Raw genomic sequence first — 24,553 nt, 5'->3', positions numbered from 1 at the left:
ATGAGCCAGCCGACCACAGCCACCGTGGAGCTGCCCACGCTGCCAGGAGACACGACAGTGGCCTTTGGGGTGGCAGACATCATCGTTGTGGTTTTTTACTTTGCCTTTGTCCTCGTCGTCGGGATATGGGTGAGTCCTCAAGGTGACTCCGTTTAGGTCTGCCTGAGGCGGAGAGCCTTTGATCCTCCCTGGACCCCTCTTGGGTACAAAGGTGTTTGCCTGCAAAGGGCATCCTCTGCACACACTGTTATCACATGGCCTATTGAGCAGGTCTGTGGGGTGACAGTGATCTTCCCATGAGTCCTCACCCCTGCCCTCACATGGGGACAACCAAGGGGTCATTCCCTGGAGGTTGTTCTGGGGATGATATCTACCTCCCATGCTGCAAAGTAGTCTTACACCGGGGTGTGGGCAGGCAGGGGGCAAGGGCAAAAGAAAAGCTGGGGTTGAGGGGGAGAAGACTGAAATGGGACTTTAAAAAGCTTTGGAAAGATTGTTACTAATTATTTGTTCATGTTGTTTTGCAAAGGCCTCTTTCAGAGAGACCTACAATCTTCTGGTTGGCTGAAGTGTTTTTTCTCGTTCCCAATGGGTACATTCAAGGAGAAGTCATTAAATAGGCACAAGCAGCTTCTTTCCAAAGCTGGACTACCAGAAACCTGCACAAAGAGAGACAGAAGCACTGGGTGAAGCCTGGCATACTTAACAGATACACAAAACAATTTTTGGAGCTGATGCTTAGACCAGGCATTCAGGCTTCTCCTGGCTTGGTGGCAGTGCTGCTCACCAGTCTGAGTGCTGCCATCTGCATAGGCATTTTGCAGCAAACCATTTTATTATGGTGTCCAACTGCAAGTTCCTGGTTGCTGCAAACAGCAAGCACAGTCAGCCTCAGTCACATCGGAGGGTCTTGCTGGCCTATGGACATCCTATTGCTCTTGAAATCCCTGCATTTCTCATGCAGTTCCTAGATGGGCCTGCGTGATGTGGCCCATACAAATGTGGGGCTGCTGAAAGCCCTGAATCCACAGCAGTGGAAGGAAGCAAGGCAGCAGGACCTGCAACAGGGCATTGCTAGCCATCCTGGAGTGACCCTGCATGTCATGCCCAAATGCAGTCCTTGATGGCATCCCATGGGATACAAGGTTGTCCTCTGATTCTCACCCCTTGCCATGTTCTCCCTTATTTGGCTCTGAAGGCATTTGCTAGGGTGCTGGACTGTGAGGAGGGAAAAGCTTCCTCTTAATGCATACCGTCATCAGAAGGTGGGCAGCCTTTCTTGGAGCTGCAAACATGTATCTTCACATGGCTGAGAGCAGCCAGACCCCCAGATTTCTCAAAACTGGGTGCCTTTCACAGAGGCCCTGCTTCAGCCTACACTACGTATCTGTGCTGCTCCAAGTAGGGTGAGCCCGTTGACTGCAGTGACGCCCAAAGGAGTAGGACTGGGGTGGTACAAGAGGTTGCTGACAGGATGTTTCAAGGCTACTGGGATGGGCATTGAATCTGACTTGAGGGTGGGTGAATGGAGGAAAACATTTTTTTTTTCCTGTGCTTCCAGTCATCGATACGAGCAAGCCGGGGGACCATTGGAGGCTATTTCCTAGCTGGACGATCCATGACTTGGTGGCCTGTGAGTGAAATGCATCCCTCTGTTTCTCATGGTTCGAAAGCAATTCCAGATGTAAGGAGGGCAGGTCTAGTGAGGGGACCCAGTCTATACATGTTTTGACAGTAGCCTTGAGTTGAAGAAGATCCACCAGGAATCATCCCATGCAGTTTTGCTAATGGGCTACAGTGTGGAGCTGCTGGGCCAAAAGGATAGTTCAGCACCTTCAGGCTTTTTCAACTCTCAGTTTGTCTGCTAAAGTCAGCAATAAAAATGTTCATACTGATGGACGTGAGGGAGTGCTGACTGCATAGCTGGGTTTGAAACTCTTTGGCCCCAACTCGCCAAAGATATCATTGTCCCAAGCCAAGAGAGCATTAGGTAATCTAGGAATGTTCTTTCCAGTAAAAAAGCATTTAAAGACTGAGGAAAAAATAATCACAAAGCCCAGGACTTTCTGAACCCTTGCTATTTAGAGTAAAGTTGAGATTATTGACTAACGATGTAAAGGATATAAACTTCAAACCACTGAAGTAAAAATACTCACTATGAAGAAAAAAAAATCTATTGAAGGCACCTTTTCTTGGGAGTGAAAGGTACATATAAAGATAATTTAAAGTTTGAAAGGAATAAAAACACCACAGGAATAAAGATCCTTCTCAGCCAATGCCAGACTCTAGCACCATATATCTCTCCAGTGAGTCGTGGGTAATGGAATGCGCTTCTCAACCAAAACACTGTATTTTTTTCTTTTTTTTCCTTTGGATGTACATTGCCCATAAATTTACTAGGTTAGATTTTCAATCTCTTTCATCAGAGACACATACACCTTTCTAAAAGCTGTTATTTCTTAAATGTTCTTTATACTTCTGTCTCGGCCAAGTGACATTTAATGGAAAAGCTTAACTTGATCGTTTTCTCTAATTACGAAGGGAAAAATCAAAAGATACTAAAATGGAACATTTTTTCCCAAACATTATTCTTTTTTTCTTTTTTTTAAAACAAACAAGAAACCAAACAAACCCAAAAAACATTCTCATTGCTTTTGGCTCCAGCCACAGGTGGTCACAGAGCCCGTTGGGTACAGGTTGGCTCTTGGTTCTCCTGATTTACCATTCTAGGTTGACTTTTCAGTTTTGTTTGTCAGAAAGCTGATTCCACCTCTGCAGTACTCCTGCAGGCTCAGCTCCTCGTGGCCTTCACCTTGAGTACATGACTGGCTTACATGTATTTTACTTTTTTTTTTTTACAGGGGTGACAGATTTCTGCTGTGTGTTAGGCAGCCTCAACTAAACCCTGATATTACATTGCTGCTCCTGTGCAATGTATCTTCTGTATTTCTGTGTCTGATATAGATATCAAGAAGACTGTTTACATCTTTTGAGAGCACCGGTCCCCACCTCAGTTGCAAATTCATGTTGCAGCAGCCAGCTCTCTAATCATGAGTTTTCTTAGACAAACAAGAAGGCAGAGCTGTTGGCAGGAATCAGTGTGGGTGTTGATGCCATATTAATGTTTTACCTTGCTCAAAAGCAGATCAAATTCCATCATTCTTTATTTCACATTTAGCAGTACTAAGGGGAGAAAAGCTCTTCGTAGGTGATGTGGCTAAAAGCAAACTTTCTCTGGAGAAAAAATGGCTAGACTTGTCCTTTGGGTAAATTCTCATTTGACTCTGACAGAGATTTGGCATTGTCATACAGAAGGGAGGTGAGGCTTTATACCAAATAAAAGTAGTAATTAAGTCAGATATTCTTTGCCCTGTTTAAAGTGCCTTGGAGCTTGCATTCTTCCAATTAGGGTGTCAATGAGCCATGGTAGGGACAGCCTACCATGCCTACAGCCTGCAGTTAAAGCTAACCTGAGGCATTAGCGTTTTCCAACCTACTGCAGAGCTGAATATCTTTGAACCTATGTATAGACATTAAACACAACAGGCCTGCATGTTGCTAACATCATCCCTGCTATGGTTCAGGAATATCCTCCCTTAGGAGGAGCTCCAAGAGACCACTCCCATCACCCTGGCTGTGTAGACCACCACATGCATATTCAGTGCAAGACTTACTTAAAAGAGGCTGGGCTGTCAGCAAGACATGGAGAGGTAGAGCAAGGGTCAGCAAGGTTGGAGAAAGCACGTTGCTGGCTGAGTAACAAGAGAATGGAGAAGTCCGTCATGTTTCATGGACACTAAGGTATCTGTGGCTGCCACCAGACTTCCCTCACCCTGCTGTAGTCCCCATAACAGTTGTGTATCTCAGGAGAACCATTACCAAAATCAACCCTGATTCTGAGATTAAGCTTTGCGTTGGACTGGGGGCAGTGGAAGGGAGCGGGTACACCCACTTTAAGATATAAAAACATAGTTTTCTTTAAAAGGAAAACCCAACTCTCCATTAGCATCCAGCTACCTATCTACAAGGTGACAAGGCCCTGGGGAAAGAGTGCCAGGCAGAAATGCTTGAGCTGATACAGGAGTTCCTCAAGGTGACTTTCTGGGTTTTGTGCCTGTACCATGTGTTTCAGATTGGAGCATCCCTGATGTCAAGCAACGTGGGCAGTGGCTTATTCATCGGCCTGGCAGGCACTGGAGCAGCTGGGGGCCTTGCTGTTGGAGGCTTTGAGTGGAACGTGAGTCAGTTATGTTGTCAACTAAGATGTCACTGTTTATAAAGGGACGGGGGGTTTGTCTCTAAAATCAGATGCTAACAGTATTGGCAACTACAAGTTCTCAAGCCTCAGGAAAGAAGCCTCCAGACATTCAGATAGCCTTAAAAACATGAGATCTTTATTTTAGTTTAAGTGGAATCCACTAAAATTATTAGCTCTTTGACCTTCCCAGAAGTACATGGCCATATTTTTAAGCTTTAGTCTGCACTCATCAAGATTAAAATAAAAGATAATAAATGTTGAAAAGGTACTTGGATCATCACAGGATTCTGGGTACAGGGAGTCTGAAAAAAAGCAGCATTTGCCCTTAAATTCAGTGTAAAGCCACGAGAATTGGCAACACTGCATTCACCTGTCAGCTGCCAAAATGTGACATCTCTGGGGTGAACATCTGGGTGTGAAGGCAGGTCTCATTCTGCCCTATTGAAGTGGCCTGGAAAATTGCCACTGACACCACACAGAGCATGAAAACCAGGTCCTTTGTGTGCGATGCTAATGAAATTTCTCAGCTGCACTGATGAGGAGTGAGATTAGTGCCAGCCTCACAATAAACATCACTCACCTAATTCTAAATCTCTTGTCTGTGTCAGTAGAGATTGTTAACAGTGCCGGATACTAGCCAAGCACAGGCAGGGCCCACCAAAAACTCTTTCCTTGGATACCTATTCACTGCACTGTTTTTTTTTTCTAAACCATTAAGATCACCTTTAAGTCCTTTGTGAGAAACCAGAGCCTGTGTTCTGCTTGGTGCACATAGGACATACCAATATTGCTGTGCTTTAAGTAAATCTATTCAAGTCATTTTAGAAGCCCAAGAAGACAAGATTGTATGTCAGGGCAAATCTAACTTCATGAGTTTAGATTAATTTCTTTCAGATTGGAAAGGGACCTTAGATATGCCATTATCCTCTCCCTTTGTCATGGAACATCACTCAGCTGCAGGGATCATATGAGCATCTTTTACCTAAGCCAGTCTCTGCCACTGCAGGAGCCATGGCTGTTCTCCTCAGTCACTCACAATCGCTGCTCACAGGGATCAGTTTCATTTCTGATAACTTAAATAACTGATCAAAGTAAAATCTGGACTAATATGTAATGTACTTGGATGCAAAGTAATGGCCTGAGACAGCCAGGAGGTGATAATCCAATGGCTTTTATTTATGTTGAAGATCTGTTTGGGCTTTTGCTGGGTTTCAGAGAAGAAACACGTGATGGGAGATGACTTTACACCTTCCAAAAGACCCTTCACCTGTGGCAAAGCAACTGAACTGCCCCTTTATCTACCAGTGGCAGAAACACATCTGCATCAGCCTGCAAGGAGAACATCCTGGCAGAGTCTTGCTGTTGCTTATTTTTATGCTCCGCAGGGACAGTCTGCTGCCTCAGCCTCATCACTTGCTAATCAAGCAACAAACAGATGCTCCCATCCTTCTCTGAATCACTTAACTCTTCACTGCCACAGCATCAGTGGTTTCAAAGGCCACCAAATATAGCATCATCTTTCAGAGATCCAGGGCAACAGAATACACCACCTTGCCCAAAAGACCAGGAGATGGAACAGGATGTGTCACCCATGACAGAGACATACAGGGTTTAGGAGGAGAACTTCAAAAGCTTCTAATTATATTATAATAATTCCTCCACTTGTCATCTCATCTTCTGAGCAGGGAGAAAAAGTCAGACTGCTTCCCAAATATATTGCATTGCACTGTACCCTTCTGCTTTCTTAGGATATCCACTGAAAGAGCAGAGGAGAAGGACGTTCCCTTGTGTTGAATCACGTGCCTTTATTTTCTCTGTCTCATTAACAGGCTACCTGGGCACTTCTGGCTCTCGGCTGGATCTTTGTGCCTGTTTACATCGCAGCAGGAGTGGTCACCATGCCTGAATACCTGCAGAAGAGATTTGGAGGGCAGAGGATACAAATCTACATGTCTGTACTGTCCCTCATTCTCTATATATTCACCAAGATATCCGTATGTATCCAATTGAACACAACCCTTGTTTCTAGGGCAGGGGTAGGTCATCCTGGTACAATGCAGAGCTGCTCAGAGGGAACTCGGATGTCCTTGAAAGGACCAGCTCAGCTACCAGAAACAGTAGCAGTGTGTTAGTGTGCTGCTTTGCTCAAGTCAATACCTGCCTCTGCATTGATCATGGAGACCTATCCTAACAAAGCGAGCCTTCATTAAACAGCAATGCACAGTGAGAACGTTACAGGGATATGGCAGGTAATTACTAAACAGTATAAGTATCATAAGCTGTCTGCCTGCTTTTCCTCTTCTATCAGATCAAACCTTAGGCAATATAGACAGAGGAACTGCAGCATTACCCCATCTGAGAATCTGGCTGGTTGCATCTTGTACATGTGTAATTCTCTTAAATGATCATAAATCTGCTGTTGTTCTTGTAGCTGAGTTTTCAGCATTAGGTATGTTATGGTTATTCCTCTCTCTTTCTGTCACTTTTGTTGTATAAAAAGGGTATGGTGAAAGGAAGGTAGGTTCTGGCTTAAGACAAAACTCAGCATCTTTTCTGGATTGCTTGTAGCGTTGTACCCTGCTGGTAGCCAAAAAGCAAGGCAAACTTCTGCATATTTCCCTTCATTTAAATGCCATTAATAAAGAGGCAGAACTTAAGCTCAGAGATTTGCTAAGAACTATCTGTGCCCTTGTAGAGAGAGGACTGTATTTCAGAGGAGTCCATTACAGGGACTGAAAATGTCAGTCCTTTGTCTCCAACTGATTGTCCCATAGCCAGTACAAGTCAGTTTTCACTAGGTCCTACTGAAGTATTTGGATGTCAAATTGCCTTGGAAGACATTGACTGGAGATGAGGCACCCATGTGCCTTTTGCAATTGGCTTCAGGGTCCTTCTCCCAGGCTTATTATATCTCAGGTCCTGGGAGGTGCATTAAGAGGAGTTCCAGGCTGGGAGTATGGGATAGATTTCCTCCTCTAATGGCCAGCTCTTGGTCATGTCACCCTTTGCCCTGGGGAACTGAGGCATTGCCCAGGATGAGATCTTGTGTTTGCATGGGTAAAGAGGCATTTGAAGCATCTTTACCCATGAGAGGTAAGTGGAATATCTCTCTGGCAACAGCACCACAATGTGCACAGCTACACAGTCAATGTATGTGGCAAAAACAGACCAGTCTTTCAAAATGACCTTCAGCAGAGCAGTATTTGCCAATGCCTTTCAGAGCAGGACCCTGGCCTCAGTCATTGCTGTTTCATCTCAGTAGTTTCTCCTCTGTGCAGCTAACTCACGCGTGGCTGACGGATGTGGCTGGTGGAGTTTATGGGCATGACAGGTGCTTTCTATTAAGCAGTGCTATTGTTTGTAGAGAGCTCATTTAGCGGCTGGCTGGACATCAGGCAGTTGGTTACAAGAAGAATTTTTCTCCCTGTGCTTTTTGCCCAAACATAGGTTAGCAACTGGGGCATTGCAGTCTTCCCTGCTCGCAAAGGAAAACAGAGATCTCAATAAACAGTGTTGTCAAAGGACTGATCCTGCATGGCTACAGAGGTGTTTGTATTTCCTGCTGGGAAGTCAAAAACCAGAAGACACAGTGGTTCTTGTGGTGTAGTGACAGTGTTTGTCCTGTCTCAGGGTTGCAGTGGTCGGGAGTTGCACTGGCTGCTTGCTTTTAAGGTGCTTATTTCAGGCACAGCAAATAGAAATCTTGCCCCATCCCTTCTGTGTCCCTTGGCAAATGTCTTTACCTGTATCTCACCCCGTACCAGATTTGCAGGTGTCCTTCAAATCCATTTCCCAACCTACACATCCCGCATATGACCTTCTGCATTTGAATGATGGTATCTGTATAATTCCAGGTTTCACTCAGTTTCTGGCTTCACTCTCTCTGCCAGTAGATCCAAACAAAACAAAGCCGATGCGGGTTTCTGTATTTCTAGTGAGGTCCTCAGCAGGTATAACCTGTTTTTCTGGAGTCATTCTAGTATGCTGAACTGCATGAATAGAAAAGCAATCTGTTGACCTTTTCAGATAAATAAATCATGGCACAAAACATCAGTGATTCTTTAGGGGGTCTTTCAATCAGGAGTGTCTACTGGCCACTAGGCCACCAAGATGTAGTCTTGGGAAGAACCTGGTCTCTGCTATTTGCCCTGCTTTCTCTCCTATGTCTGCCTGTGGATACATTGGCTCCTGCTCCCCACAGATGTCTTCACAGTCAGCAAAAGGAGTGGCATTTTCCACCAATACCTGTATGTGCCAGTGAGGATTACATGCCATGAAGGCTGCCTGTAAGATAGCCTTTTGGTTGCTTTGTAGTGCCTTGATGTGGGACCTTGATTTTCACCCTCCTGATGCCCCAGCTCCCAGATGCTGAGAGCTCTGACCTGGAGGAAAGATTTTCCTTGCGCTGAGAACAAGAAGGTTCACAGCCAACAGCCCCATGCTCTCTCCTCCTCTTCCACTTCACCTTCGTGGTGTCCTCCCTCGTCAATGCTTTCAGCCGCAGAGGGCTTCAGGCTGCTTTATTAGATTTCGCTTGCACGAAGCACTACTAATGCCAGACTGCCCTTGTTTTTTTTTTATTCCAGACAGACATTTTTTCCGGAGCATTGTTCATCCAAATCTCTTTGGGCTGGAACCTCTACTTGTCCACTGTGGTCTTGCTAGCAGTGACTGCGGTCTACACCATAGCTGGTAAATAGCTGATTTTAAAAGAAACACTATAAACTGGAGCCTAGGATATAAATTTCCCCTTTCCTACATTGGGGAAAGTACTCAGGTCCTGGTCTGTGGGAGAGATTCCCCTGGTTGCTGGTAGTACCTGCCCTGTCACTCCCAGCTGTTGGAGACCTCTGGCTATTCTTCTCTCCCTTCCTGGCCCAAGGGAAACTGATATGGGGGGAATATCACTGTTTTATAGAGAATTTTCTAACACTACAGAAGGCTCCCGGCTCCCTCTATGCAGATAGCTACCCCTGCCCATATTTGCTCTTTTTTTCTCTTTTTGCAATATTAGCATCCTTAGATATTAAGATGCTGGACTGCCTCCAAGTCCTCTCGTGAACGTGGACAAGCCCTTCAGGCCATTCCTCACAGAAGGGCTTGTGACAGCTATAGGCTCCTTGGGGACCAGCTCAGTGCCAGCTTGTCCCAATAGGTCCGTCCTGAAATCACAGGGCTGGGGCCAAGGTAAACTTTTTTCCAGGTGAGGTACCTGTTTCATTGTACATGATGACTCCCTCTGCCTGTTGTCTCTGGTTCTCATGACAGGTGGTTTAACAGCTGTGATATACACAGATGCGCTGCAGACCCTGATCATGGTGCTGGGAGCTTTGGTCCTCATGTTCATAGGTAAGGGGAACCTGCAGTGGCATCGTACACTGGTTTAATGGTCCCAAGGTCATTAGACCTCAGCAGGGTACCTCAGCCTTTCATGTATGGTGCAGAAATTAGTTTTAACTACTCACAGAAGTGGTGCCAGCACAACTCTCATTTGCCAAGTTGTCGGACTTGCTTCATCCTTTGCACTAACTGTATGGAAGTGAGGTTCTGGATAACCAGAGCTTGCAACACTGCATTCCCAGAGCCAAATTCAGCTCTCACTATACTCATGTAAATTCAGAGTAATTCTGCCAACTTTCTGTGTTGACTTTGGGAGTTACTATGCATTCATCTGGGCGTAACTGACCATTATAAAGAAATGAAAAAGCAACAAGGAACTGACCATCATTAGTCTTTGCTTTAAGCCTTCTTGACAAACAGAAATATAGATATATCTTGTTTCGTGTCATACCTTCCTGCTTCTGCTCTTGGAGGGTGTATGAGCAAAGACTAAATGCTGAGGACATCATGGGGATTAGGATCATGGAGAGTTTCCTGCATTGATCCTCTTCCAGGATGCACTGTTAAAACCACAAGGACTCTGGGCAAAATCCGACTGACTTGTAGAAACCTTGACTGCCAAAAGCGAGGGTGGAATGAAAAGGAGATGAGAGGATGATAGAAGAAAAGAAACGTAATCATGAGACTCAGATAAGGAAATAATTTTGCAGGGAGCACCAGACCTTAAATCTCTGGCATTTTCTTTTCAGGATTTGAAAAAGTTGGCTGGTATGAAGGACTTCAGGAGAAATACAGCACAGCAATACCGAAGATCATAGTCCCAAACACGACCTGTCACCTCCCACGTGCGGATGCCTTTCATTTGTTCAGGGATCCAGTCACAGGAGACATTCCTTGGCCTGGCCTTATATTTGGCCTCTCTGTGCTGGCTCTTTGGTGCTGGTGCACTGACCAGGTAAAGAAAGTCTTTCCCTCTACAGGCAAACCACCACACTATTATTTCCAGTCCACTCCTCAGTTTGTGGATCTGTGAGCTGAAACATGACTGTGTCTCACTGTGCAGGAGTTACAACATTTTACTGGTCTAGACCAGAATATCGCACTCCTTCCACCTTCTCAGCAAGCTGCTAATTTTGTGCACTTCTTAGTGCAGAGAGAGCAGGTTATTTTCTTCCGTCTTTATCCCACTGTGGGCTGGTGAGTACTGAGGGTCTTCATGCAGTTAGTGTGACAAGGATGTGAAAATGTGGATCTGGAGCTGGCTCTGCAGTGACCTTGTGTAGACCTCCAGGCAAGCCATTCCTGTTCCCAGAGCTCTCTCTCTCTCTCTCTGAATTCTCTCAGTGGCAGGAGGCACACAAGGCGTGAACATCGTTCTTCCACTTCGATCGGTCTGCGGCTGCGTGCCGTGCCGCTTCTCAAGAGTTCCAGCCTGCACCATTCCTCTCAACCTCCACCATCCGACGCCAGGTCGCTTTTGGGCGACCCCTCTTTCTTCTTCCTTCTGGACACCCAAGGGCCACAGCGCAGTCTTCTGTTGGTTTTTTCCTCAGGACATGACCGATCCAGTTCCATCTCCTCCTCCTCACTTCATTACTGATTTTCTCCATCCCCGCCGTTTCGGTTTTTTTGAAAGTTGATGCTCGTCGTTTCTGCAACTTTTTATTTTTTTTCCGGCAGGAGGTAGTTGGCCTCCTGCCCAACCCCCATGACTTGGAGGGCCAGTGGTTTTTCTGTCAGGGTGGCCTTCCCTTAGGCTGCGTTGGTTCGCGGCACCTTCTTCAATTTTATCCGGTGCACCCTCCAGAGAGGGATCCCCTATCCACCACCCAGGGGACGCGCCTTCTAGCCGTGCAGCCCCAGCCGAAGTGTTCCCAGAGATCTCACATTTCTTATTCCTTTCCAAGCTACAACCAAGGAAAACTGTATTTGTTTCTCAAGACACAGTGCTTTTGTGCTTTAAGATGGGATAATTATGAAAACCCACCACTGAACTTTTACCAAAACACCCACGGTCTGCTTCATTCCTTGTCTCTTGCTGCTGTACAGCCACTGCCTCCAGTCCTCAAGGTGGCTTCATTTCAGTCAAGGGCGAAATGATTCCTGTAAAGGAAATTTCCACACTGCCCTCTCCTATAGCCTGTGCACTGAGCTCTGAGCAGTGGCAGCAGGCTGCAGTCAGCCGAGATGGGAAAGTTGCCATTGGCATGCAAAACACCCTGGGATCCTGCTGGATGAAAGTCATCCATGAGAATGAGAGACAGAGAGAGGATGGATCCTGCTCTCTCTGTAGTGTTTCTATTTTACTCTCTGCTCCCTTTCTGCACTGATTGCAGGTGATAGTCCAGAGGTCTCTCTCTGCCAAGAACCTCTCCCATGCCAAAGGTGGATCGGTGCTGGGAGGATACCTGAAAATCTTCCCTATGTTTTTCATTGTCATGCCAGGAATGATCAGCAGAGCTCTTTACCCAGGTAAGCCTTTCTATGTTCCTTGCCACAGGGATTTACACCTGCCATGACCACTAATCCCACACAGGTCCTCCAGCACTTTTACACCTCAGAAACTCTGCTGCCCTGCAGGCACACTTGTATATACTCCCATTGTACACTGATGTTCCCATGCCCTTCCTCCACTTCCAGTGCTCCCACACTGGTAGAAGTAACTGGGACTATCCATATGGGGCATATTTTGCCATTGGGGGCATATAACTCCATGCAGTGGACATTGTATGCATCTGTCTATCTGGAGGAAATCAGTGAGATGAAATACACAAAGGACTGAGGTTGTCCGTCCTATGGATTACTTTCATTAGATATTTGGTGACACTTTTAGCAATCATCTGCCACACAGATTCATACAATTCCTTGTGGATTATGTGAAACAGCCATCCTTTGTGAAAGAGCAAGTGTTCACCTCATGTTGTCTCCCAAGGAGCTCTCATTGCTGGTTTCTCCAGAGCATGCCACCTACCAGGAGGAATAGCCTGGTTAGGAGGACCACTCCTGGAGGAAAGTGTAAGTGTCTCAAGTGCATCTCTCCCAGATTTCCTCAAATAGGAGTAACTCAGCCTGCAACACCCCTGGTAACCCAGCTGGCAGGTTCATGGAAACAGTCCAGTTCCCACAAATGACAAATCAAGAATTACAATTATGCAACATCCAGGAGAGTTATATCTGTACCCTGAACAGAATTGCAAAATGTCATCTCGAAGTTTCACCTTTATTTTATGATGTAAAATGTTCTTCAGCTCCACTCATTCTAGCTGTATTCCAGCTGCACCTCTGAAATTATACAAAACCGCACAAGGCATCAAGATTTGTTCCCTTGAATTAAACAACCTATGGCTCACCGGTATTTACACTGACTTCTTGATATTTTCCTATCTATCTTCTACAGATGAAGTGGGCTGCGTGGACCCAGACATCTGTAAAAGGGTCTGTGGAGCTGCGGTGGGTTGTTCCAACATTGCCTACCCCAAACTCGTGATAGAACTATTGCCTGATGGTGAGAAACCTTTACACTTGTGGAGGTGGGCTTGAGTCATGCTCTGCACAGTGGGATTAGACTGCCCTTATCCATCCTATGGATGAGGAAATCTTTCTGCAGTTACCAGATATCAGGATGAAAAAAAAGTACTGAGAGGCCAAAGGTCCAGTCCTGATTTTCCTTCCCTTTTTTGTTCCCCCAGGGCTCCGGGGTTTGATGATTGCCGTGATGATGGCAGCCTTGATGAGTTCCCTCACCTCCATTTTCAACAGCAGCAGCACACTCTTCGTTATAGACATCTGGCAGCGGATCCGCAGAAAAGCTTCGGAGCAGGAGCTGATGATTGTGGGCAGGTCCTTACATTTCTTTATGTCTCATTGCTCTCATCATCTGTTTTGAGTGCAGCATTTACATTCTTCAGTCTGGACTCACTGAGAAAAATCTGGTGCCTAAAATACAGAACAGGAATGCAGCATGGGGAAAGAGCATTACATTTTCCAGCTTCATCTCAGATAGACCTGGTCAAAGAGAAACACTGAGCATACTGCTAAGCTAGGTAGATCATTGCCTCTCTCTTCTCTAAACTTAACATAAATGCTGCCTTAAATCTAAATTTTAGAAAAGCTAAAGGTGCTCTGGAGTCACTGTCACCAGAGGTCTTTAAGAACATGTTATTTTTGCGTCAGACAGGACTGATACATTGCAATTACTCCTTTTTTCAGGGAAAAGTGCAGAGAGCTGGGCCTCCCAGCTCCCCGTCTCTCTGATAAGTTATAGTGCCCTTTGCGAGCAAGCTTTGGTACTGCATTATATCAGGGGCACATAAAGTTCTCCTCCTGATTGATAGCAGAATTTAAGCTGCATTGTGCCTGTTTGTGGTGCTTTTCCTTTTCTGTCATAAGCATTAAGTTTCTAAACTTTGTTGTGGGGTGGGTGAAGGCTGCAGGCAGTCTCATACTCCACCACTGTAGAGTAGTGAGAGGGAAAGTACATCTTGTTCAGCAATATGGAGAAACCTCTACAACATACAGTGCAAAGATGAAGGAGGGTTATGGTATGCACCTGAGACCCCAGAAGCAATTTTAATAAGCAGCAAATTAAATGGGATTTGGCAAAAGCACAAGGCTGAGCATGTTATCTGCTTGGAAAGGTGGCAGAAAGATTGCTTCCACAAGCTTTCATCTTGTTCTCTCTGTTGCATCCAAGAGCTAGTCCTTCGAAGAATGTGTCACTCTCCAGGACACACCAGGTTGAAGGGCTTGCACTGATCCAGCTCACGATGGGAGCCACCATGCCCTTGTGGATCTCTCATGCATGTTGATTGGCAAGTCCTGGCTCATCTCCCTCTGAAATCTGTGAAGTTAGCTCTGGGAGTTGGTTGAATTGACTTTCTAGAAGAGAAAAATTTTCTCTTTTCTTGTGTACACAGGGAAAGGTTCTTCTTGAGAGTGATCTGTGGATTTTTTTTCTTAGGAAATTCTGAGAGTAATTGGAAGTGTGTTTTGCTGCAAAACTTCATTTTCAGGTGGACTCCACCACCTGCAGAGCTAATATAATTTTGTCCTCATCTTCCAGAGTCTTTATCCTCATCCTTGTAGTCATCAGTATTCTCTGGATCCCGATCATTCAATCAGCCAACAGCGGCAAGCTCTTTGACTACATTCAGTCCATAACCAGCTATCTAGCCCCACCGATCACAGCTCTCTTCATCTTGGCAATCTTCTGCAAGAGGATTAATGAGCCTGTAAGTGGAGTGTCAACAACCAATTGATATACACATTCTATTTGATAAAATAAGTAAATAACTCTCCCCTCACTACCTAGCCTTTGAGACTCCTGAAACTTAAAGCCAGTCCAGCTAAAATGTGACAATTAGACAGCCTTTCCCTGGCATGCATTAGTGGATCTTAGCCCAGTCTGTAGTGTATGTGTGTATGCTTCCAAGAAGCCACTGCAAGTGGTACTTCTTGGCAGTCTCATTTGAAAGCACAAAAGGCAAAATTGTTCCACACTTAAGGGATGATGTGTCAAACTCTACTTGGAGGCATGTTGCTAGGAAGAGACTCTTGCATTGTTTGTGCTCTATCTGTTCCATGTTTAAGGACAGAAAGAAAAAATGAGGATTTTTAACTGAAAATATCCTCCTTTGATGCATGTCAGTCTGGGTTTCCATCAGGCATAAAAGGTTTTGGTCTAAGAAAGAGCCGAAAAGAGAGCAGAGCAGAGCAGAGCAGAGCAGAGCAGAGCAGAGCAGAGCAGAGCAGAGCAGAAAAGAAAAGAAAAGAAAAGAAAAGAAAAGAAAAGAAAAGAAAAGAAAAGAAAAGAAAAGAAAAGAAAAGAAAAGAAAAGAAAAGAAAAGAGAAAAGAAAACTTTAACCAAAGGTAACATGCAGTGACCTTTTCTTCATGCTTGCCTTTCCTCAGGGTGCTTTCTGGGGCCTCATGGTTGGGCTAGCTGTTGGTCTCGTTCGGATGATCCTCGAGTTTATTTATAGCACACCGTCTTGTGGTGAGGAGGACAGAAGACCAGCTGTGCTAAAGGACTTGCACTACCTCTACTTTGCCCTCATCCTCTGTGTCCTCACTGCAATTGTCATTGTCCTTATTAGTCTCTGCACCCCACCGATCCCTGAAGAAAAGGTAAGTGACTTGCAGTGGCACCCTTTTCTCAGAGTCCCCGTTTGGTTTCCAAAAATCTCTGAAATCTGTCCTTTTCTTTTCCTCCCATGGTTAAGAAATGGTGTGTAATGCATATGCTGCAAAGAAGCCCTTGCTCCTCAGCTTTCTATTCCCCAGGTCGCATAGTGTTAATGCTTCGAGGCACTGAGTGCTTCAAATTGAGTGTGAGTTCCCATGCTGTGCCTAGAGCTAGGCAGACACCACAACCCATCATAACTGGAATAGAAAGAAAAGAAGAAGGGGAAGGAGATGAAATCATATTACAGAGCACTGCTGAGGAGGAATTAAATATATCTAATTGTAGCATCTACCCTGTTTCAGCAGAGCCAGCATCAATCTTGCAGGCAAACAAGATTAATATCTTTTGCAACATGGGCATTTAGGAAAATAACATTTTGTCCCAATGTGATCTCAATTACATTTAATAACTTTGAGTCAGGCACAACTTTCCTTTACTTAACACATTAAAATGGTGCAGAGTTTGAAGACTTTATATAATAAAACCTTAAAGCACCTCTTCCCAGTCCCAAATTTTAAAGCAGCTGTCAATATAGAAAACCTGTCATCCACCTCCAAACAAAGGTTACTGGATAGATTTAAAAGAGTTACTTTTTCCTGTCTAACTGCATGAGGAAATGAGGGTGATGCCATTATAGCACTTTCTATCTGTTGCTTCCTCATAACTTGTAAAACATTAACCAATTCCATCAATGTTTGATTGAATGTTAGTTGTGTCAAAGATAGCCAGCTCCTAAAGATTACATGAAAGCAGGTGCTCAGATAGAGGAGAGGGGGAGAGAAAGAGCCTGTCTTTGTGTCTGCTTTGAGATAAAGTCTCAGCTTTTATTAGCTATCAGAGGATCCACATGGGAGAGAGAAATACTGGCAAGGAGGCACCATTAGTTCTGCTGCTTACGTTGTTCACTACTGCTCAGGGGTGGCCAGATGGTTGCCAGCAATTAATTACTGTAGTTTAATGAGTTCCCACTCATCATCTGACCTGTGATAACTAAACATGTGCAGTGCTCCCTGCCCACAGCAATAGCAAGATAAGATGCATTAACATAGCACGGGCAGATAGTGAACATCATACCAATGGTTTAGGAAATGAAGAAACTGGCCACAGCACCTACAGGCTTTTTAGTCTGACCTCAGAGGTATAAAAACATTTAAAGCACATTTTAAGGGGGGAGGGTCAGGACAAAGACCTACTGTAACAGCATCAGGGAAAAAGAGGTTATGATCATAAGAGATTCCTCAGAGAAGATTTTCAGTAGAAATAGGTGAGTTTATAGGTGCTGGACTTAAGGGACCTTATTTGACATATTCTTCAAAGAGCCAATGCTCAGAAAAGATGGATTCAGACTGGAAGCTGTCCAGGGAGGACAGCCAATGGGATGGTCAGAGAGGATAGAATTTTGTCTGAAACAGCTGTCTGCAGTCATCCCAGAAGAACAAAAGATGAGGGGTGGTGGCTGGCCCCCAGGAATATCTGGAGAGCCAGGGAGGGAGGAGAGCTTGCTAAAGGGCAGTGCCAGTCAAGAACAAACATAGGCTGGGCTTTTTTGGGGAAGTATTCTAAAGAGGGATGTTCAGAATAACTTTTTGGTAGGCTATGGACCCCACGTAGTGCTGAGCTCAGTGCTTGACCTCTGTATAAGAGATTCCATTGAAGAAAATTAATAAGAACTAATGATATTGCCTGTGACAGTGAGAGGCTGAACGTGGAGACTCAGATCAATCATCTGATGATGGTGATGACCATCCATGTCCCATGTGCCCCTTTGCCCTCAGTATCTTCCCACCACAAGGAAAATGAGATGGGCTGCCAGGCAATGTGTGCCAGTAAGTGGTAGCTAATTCCCTCTTCCCATAGCTCGGTAGGAATGGGAGAGTCTGCCCCTGTGGTTTTAGTCTGATTTCCATTCAGTTTCTGCTATTTATCCCCAATTTCAACAGGAAAGGTCTGACCTTGTTCCTCAGAGAACAGCCAAAGTGAAGGTGTGGTTTTTAAGCTGAGGCAGGTGCCAACATTGCTGGGTTGCTGCCTGTCCAGCATGAATCTGAGTAGGCAGCATTAAAACCAACATTTTTCATTTTCCCTCAGTCAGATTCACCCCAACTTTTGCCCTAGCCATGAGTGCAGGTGTAGGTATGGACCATCACTCCTGATGGCATGGTTTCTCACAGTGTACTGCAAGTAGGGCTTGTCTCCTCATCTCAAGTTAGTCTATGGCTGTGCTGAGATGGCTCAAGGACAGAAGGGTTTTGGGAAGGAAGGGCAGGAGGTAGAAAGCAGGATGGACGTGTCAGGCTCTAACCCTCTGGGTAGACACTAGCACCTGAACTTTGTGTTTGGCCATTAATGACCTCGGGTTGCTGGGTTTTGGCATACAAGTGGGCAAACCTGTGGTGAAGAGCCTGTATGTCGCCATGATAGTGGCTGGCGGGGGGGCTGGTAGCAGGTGTCCTGGCTGAGGATATCTGAAGCTCTGGTGCTTCCCAGTCTCATGTGTTGGCCAATTCACTTTATGAGCCTCAGATATTTCCCCCATAAAAATCGCATGGGACTAGTTCTGCTAGCGCTTATCTGTGCAGTGCTTTGAGATGTAATGATGAAAGACATCGTACAAAAGCTAGGAATTATGCCATTTATTTTGTCAAGCACAAGGAAAAGAAAAACAAGCCACCAAAGAAAAAGCCAAGGAAATACAGTGATAGATCATACTTCAGCAGATGTAAATCAGCATAGCTCCATTGCCTTCAAAGACCAGGAGCAGCTGTTGAGCACAGTTATGCCTCTTTACACCAGCTGAGGATCTACAATGGACAACTTTAAATATTGAATCTCAATCCTTTTCAGATAGTAAATGGGCAAAAGGAGAGAAGAGATTTGTATCTGATGTTACAGTGGTACAGCTAATGTGCCTGGCTTTAAATGAATTACAATCCAAGAACTGCAAGCTGTAGCATTTTCTCCTGCTGTTTTGGACACTCTCCCATCCCTGTGGTGATTGATGCTGTGCTGGAAAACAAGTATGCAAGGAATTTGTTTGGTATGCTCCAGAGTTCATATGTCTTCATTGTAGGTAGTCCATATTGTGTCACGCCGTCCTTGAAAACCCTACAAAAGAGCTTACAATTAAATTTGAGACTGTGAAGCTGAAACACAACTGTCAGGTGCCAGATGGCATTTTGGAACAGAAGGATTTATTCTAGTTTACAAACAACAAAAGAAAAACTTTGCTGAGTTCTTGCAAACTCCCTTGTCCAGGGAGAACGTGAGGGTGGAAAGGGAGAGGAACAGCCCACAAAGCACAAGTGCCACATGAGCAAGTCACCTCCCCAGGGGTCAGGGCTCAGCCAGACAGGCTGATGAATTGGCAATTCTACTTAATGTGCTCTGGAGTTGGGGATGTTTTCCCTGTGTCCTGAGGTCTGGCTTCGGTGACTCCTTTAGGTGCATGGCCTAGGGGGAGCACCAAGCCCGCTTTGGCTGGTCTGAACCCACACCGTGCACTCCTGAGGTGCTGGAGCTGAAGCTCCCACAGCATCATCTAGTGCCACTGACAGCAAAGTGTGCTCAGCTCCTGTGGGAACCAGGCATTTACAGAGGCACAAACTAAGGGGGGGACACAGGGCTCCCTGAGCAGTGCCCTCGCATGGCTCTGCAGTGGGGAGCAGAGCCACAGGGCTCCCCGGGACCTGCCAAGTGACTACCCCCCACTCACCTGCCCTTGGGCATGGCAGCCTCAGGCGGAATTTCCAAGGTCCAAGTCAATTCTGCTAACGCAGCTCCCCTGTCAGCAGTTCTCCTTATTTATGTATTTGCTTGCATTCTCCAGGCATGCAAAACACGTGCCATCATCTGCCTCCCCCATTCCCATCCCTTCATGAGTCTGTGCCAGGAAGCACAGCCAGCCCTGTGGTGGCCTCCATGGCCACACAATGCTGCCGGTCTGCCCCGGCATGTGCCCTTCTGGCGATGGCAAAGAGGAGAAAGGGGAACCTCAAGGAATTCAGCCAGTCAAAACCTACCACAGGAGAGCTTGAAGCTGGAGCGTGGGTGTGATGCTTCACCGAGGAGCCCTCTAGTGTGGTGGTTTGTTGTATTTGGCCATGGTCAAAAAAACAGCTCCTGGGTGGGTCAGTGGATGATATGCGATGAGGTTACCTGTGTGTCTATGCTCCTTTCAACTGGGAATCCTTCCCATCTGGCAGAGTCTGAGCCCCAGGTAAACTCCAGCCCTTGCAGATTTTGCTGCAATGTGAAGAGACAGTCATTCAGTGGTACATGGGAAGAGGAGGGAAAAGAAAAAAGTTTTGGAAATTCTTTAGTACCCTGAAACTTTGCTATGTTCCAGCGACATTTCCTAAGTGATTAAAAAAAAAAAAAAATCCTTGAGAAAGATGAGGATCATCAAATCAAAGCAATTTAGCACATCATGACAAGAAAGATTAGCCCTGCCCAATGCTCATCTTGGTTGAAAATGATTTAAATAAAGCTATAAATCTTCTGGAAATTATGCAACATTTTGTGTCAGCTGGAAACTCCTGCCTAGATTTGTGTGTGTAAAATTCAAAAATTAAACTCACATTACTTTGTAAGTGACCCATTTGAGACGTTTATTTCCATACGGGCAGAGCAGGAAGGCAGACACTCATCAGGCAAATATGTGACTTTGCCTGACCTGTTATCACCGCTGCAGCTTTGCTACCCCGGTCCCGTCCTGCGGCTCCTCTGCAGGGCAGCCGATGGACATGGACAGCTGCATTTGAGTGGGACTGATGAGCATGGTCCTTGCTGCCTGGCTTGGCCGGAACACACACAGCTAAGGAAGTGCTGATGCCATCAAGCTGCTTGGTGTGCTATGGTCAGCCAAAGAAGCAGCAGGCCTGACTTAAATTCAAAGCCCTGAGCCCCTGGGATGGCTAACCCCACCCCACAGCTGAAAAAGGACCACTGTGAGATTGGCAAGATTAATGCCTCCTGTGCACTCCTTGTGTCCCAGGGAGGAGAAGACTTTCCGACTTGCTCAAGGATAAGAGTTTCAGATCTCCTGCTTTTGTAAAGCAGAGCAGATTGCAATCACAGCAGCCTGTCCAGCACTGATCATCTTTCATGACTTGTGACGGTTCTTTCGCTGAAAGACTGCAGAGAGAGGTAATGTCTTGTATTGGCCCAACAGAGAAAACTAGAATTAAAAAACAAAGGAAAAAAAGCCAAACCAACAAACAAAGAAAAAAGAGAAAAGGCATTTGGATGGGTAAGTCTTGCAGTGTGTGCCAAGAGCTCATTTTTTTCTACTTGTAACTACACCTGTTGGTCTAATGTATGGTATAATCCTCCCTGTGAATTGTGACTTGATATTCGCTGTCACGCCCACGTAGTTGCACTTCTTGAACACGTACTTGCAGTCGCAGAGCAGAGACACAATACTGCTGCTTTTCCCACTAAAAGCCCTGAGATAATCTCATTTGGAAGTGCAGGTTGCTACTTTGATGTGAGCTTGTCCCAACTGTGGGGTTTAACGTTCACATTGGGTTTTCTTTTCCTATAAAATGACAACATGATGAGACAGAAGATCCTTCAGTTCCTCCCCATGTCCCAGAGAAGGAGCTGCTCAAATACTGGTGTTCCTATGGCCATATATCTGCGTCATGCCCCTACAGCCATATATCTGCATGCCAGCCCGCAACTGATCTTTCTCTGCTGAGGGTTCAATTGCTGTCTGTGATTGACTGTATCCAGAGAGGGTTATCTTGGCTTCTTTTTTTTTTTTTTTTTTAATTGACTTTATTACCTTTCCCTGTTGGAGATCTGCCATTCTGGACACAGATCATCATTACTTCATGTCAATCAAGTAAGCCTAGCAAATGGAAGCTGCTTCTTCAATGTCTACTAAAAGGTTACTCCTGATAGAAACAGGGATGGAACAGGTTATTTTAAAAAAAAAAAAGAAGGAAAGAAACTAGATTAATTCACACTTTTTCTCAGCTTTTCAGCTCCAACTGGATGGTACCAGCCTTCTTTTTCAGGGTGTGGGCACCTGTGCAGAAAGGAGGTGAGAGAAAGTGGGGGAACAACCATCGCCCCAGGACAGGTCTTTCAGCACCACCTTGGATCTGTCCCCCTCAAAGAGGGAGATGACTGGCATGCCAGTTTGCAACTGACAGGCAATAATCTGTTTGTTCTCTGTCCCACTTTGCAGCTCGTTTGCCTGACGTGGTGGACAAGACACAGAAAAGCACCTACCATTGACCTGAAAAATTACAAGAGTGATGCAGCACAGATCAATCCAGCCGATGGAGAGAGTGCCTTGGTCGAAAGCACAGATTCAGGCGATAAGGAGGAAGCAGGTAGGGTGGCTTGCTGTGAACAAGCACGCTCATGTGGTGAGTCCACAACCAAGATCTCATGCAAGTCCCTCTAAATCTCATGAGAGGCCATCATCTGTTGCATTCACTGGAGTAGGGGCTTGTCTTTATGGGTATACCAGTTATGAGGATGTGACAAATGAAAGTGTTGCAGTTCTTGGTCCTCCCAACATATCTTCCAGCGTTTACCTTCATGTCGCAATCCTCTGAACGGTTCAGAAGAGCTGCCATTGCTGAAAAACAAAGAAAACTCACCATTTAGTAAAATGTTTTTCCTCCTCCTCCCTAGAACAAGTTATTTACCCAGGCAAACTACCCAGTCCAGCCCTTCCCAAGTCACAGTGTTATTTTACCACTACAGGCCTGGACACTTAATGGTGTGTTGGACTCCTTAGATGGGAGCGAACGGCCACTTACGAACATCCCTTGGGAGGGTGGAGGTCTGTGCTGCTGGGACTCTGCCTCTTGCCCCAATGACACTGGGGCTTTGTGCCATGACACTGCATCTATTTCTCTGTCTCACCAAGATGCTCTTGAGGAGCTCCATAGCACTACTGCAGCCATAACCAAAGCAGCAGCCACCACTAGAGCTGTGAAAGTCGTGGCAGGCTCTGTAATTTCAACTTGCAGCACATAAAAGTGGCATCCCTTCCTGTCCTCATCATTGCTAGGAGATAAAACCCTTGTGTGTGTGCTAGAGATGCCTCCTTCTTACTCATGTGTGAGCTCTGCTGGCCAAACTCACTCAGTGATGCTGTAACAGACTGTATCAAAATAGTGTCACTGTCTGAAGGGACCATGAGACACTGGGAGCAGGTGTGTGCATTTTGTGGATGTCCTAGGATAAATCTACAAGCCTCAGTTTTCTCATTACATTATGCCAATAGTATCTTTCATCTTCCCTTAGGATATAAGCCATCGTTAAAACTCAGACCCAAATTGCTTAAATATCTATCTGTGTGGCCTACCAAGGGTATTTAATAAGAAGGAAGGCAAAGAGTCAAATGAACTTAAAGAGTTGTCAGGAGACAGAACAGTAGCAGAAGATGCTACATATAGGCAAGTTTTTTTCAGAGTGGACAGAGGTTTATTCTGCAAATCCATTAAAAAAATACAGCTTTCTGGTTTTCAGTTTAACCTTCCAAGGTTACAGAGCAGAAAAACTCAGAAGAAAGGCACATCATACACAACATTTCTTCACTCCTTCCTTTTGCTGGTCTGTCCAAAGGACACCGGTACCAATTACAGCCAAGCTAAACAGAAGTGAACAACTAAAGAAATATCTTATTTTTTTTTCCCAATAGAGTAAGGTTGGGCTTAAGTTGAAGGCAGCCATTCAGCATTATGTATTATTTCTTATCAATTCCTAGTTCACTTAACTAGCTCATGTTTTTATAAACAAATGTCTTGGTATTTTGGTAATTAGTAATGATGGGCAAGGAAATGCGAAACACAGCAGCTGACAGTTTAATGAGGATTTTTTTTTCAGGTAACACCTTTTTCAAGGCCTTATGACATTCTGCATTTCAAAAAATATTTGGAAAGCACAGCCAGTGAAATACACACGGCACAGGGCTGACAATTAAAACACATACTTCACCCGGCATGTCAAGTGTAATAAATAAGCCAGGAGATCGCTAAATGGACCATCATGCTGTCAGGAATTTGTGAAAGTGGATGGAAGCAGGCTCGGGGAGGAGGGGGAAAAGGTCTGTTAATTAACTAATGAACGATTGGTATTGCAATCAACCAACTGTAATCAGGCTGTGCTGTACATGTTCGAGGCAGAGCTTTCTCTTTTCCCTTCCTTTTCCTTCCCTTCCCATCTCCCATCATCATCTTTCATCTCCCATCCAAGATACATCGCAAGCCCCATTCCAGATTGGTCAATGCACCTCCAAACTGGTGGAAGGAGGGAGGGAAAAGCCCCAGCTAGATGATAACACCCATTCTTTGATCCATTTCTTGCAGCAGCCAAGCCTCCCTGCTGGAAAATGCTGTACCTATGGTTCTGTGGTCTGTCCACCAGCCCCACGCCCACCCTGTCCCAGGAGGAGAGAGCTGCCCTGGAGCGGAGACTCACCAGCATCGAGGAAAAGCCCCTGTGGAAGATTGTTTGCAATGTTAATGCTATTCTCCTGCTGACCGTTAATGTCTTTCTGTGGGCATATTTCGGCTGAGGTGGGGGTCAGGCAGCACGTGGCTTTGGTTTCTCTCAGGGGTCCTCATCTTCATGTCTAAGCCAGAGGCGTCAGGTGACAGAGACCCTGGTGATGGTTCCTGGAGGCGCTGGCACACCTTGGCGCAGCCCTTCCCCAGAGGCACTGCTTGCTGGAAATGACTGCGGGGCTCGGTTTCTCCATAAGATAAGGTGTGACCAAGATTCAAAACTAGTCACATCCAGGATGCAG

The 24,553-nt window shown here is 45.5% G+C and overlaps 1 protein-coding gene across 1 annotated transcript; it reads left to right on the top strand.

Annotated features, from left to right (window-relative positions):
* SLC5A9 (solute carrier family 5 member 9) lies at positions 1 to 24,322 on the top strand (the record flags this gene model as incomplete). Its single annotated transcript, XM_082311898.1, has 14 exons — positions 1 to 129; positions 1,562 to 1,633; positions 4,133 to 4,237; positions 6,088 to 6,252; positions 8,845 to 8,950; positions 9,527 to 9,607; positions 10,348 to 10,553; positions 11,935 to 12,070; positions 12,996 to 13,103; positions 13,288 to 13,438; positions 14,661 to 14,829; positions 15,510 to 15,725; positions 21,977 to 22,124; positions 24,114 to 24,322. The coding sequence occupies 14 exons, from the start codon at positions 1 to 3 to the stop codon at positions 24,320 to 24,322; spliced, it is 2,001 nt and encodes a 666-aa protein (XP_082168024.1).
* Positions 24,323 to 24,553: the final 231 nt, after the last annotated feature.

This window comes from Platalea leucorodia (genome assembly GCF_965183815.1).
Source record: "Platalea leucorodia genome assembly, chromosome: 5".
NCBI classification, from domain to species: domain Eukaryota; kingdom Metazoa; phylum Chordata; class Aves; order Pelecaniformes; family Threskiornithidae; genus Platalea; species Platalea leucorodia.
This window is presented reverse-complemented; position numbering and strand designations above follow the sequence as displayed.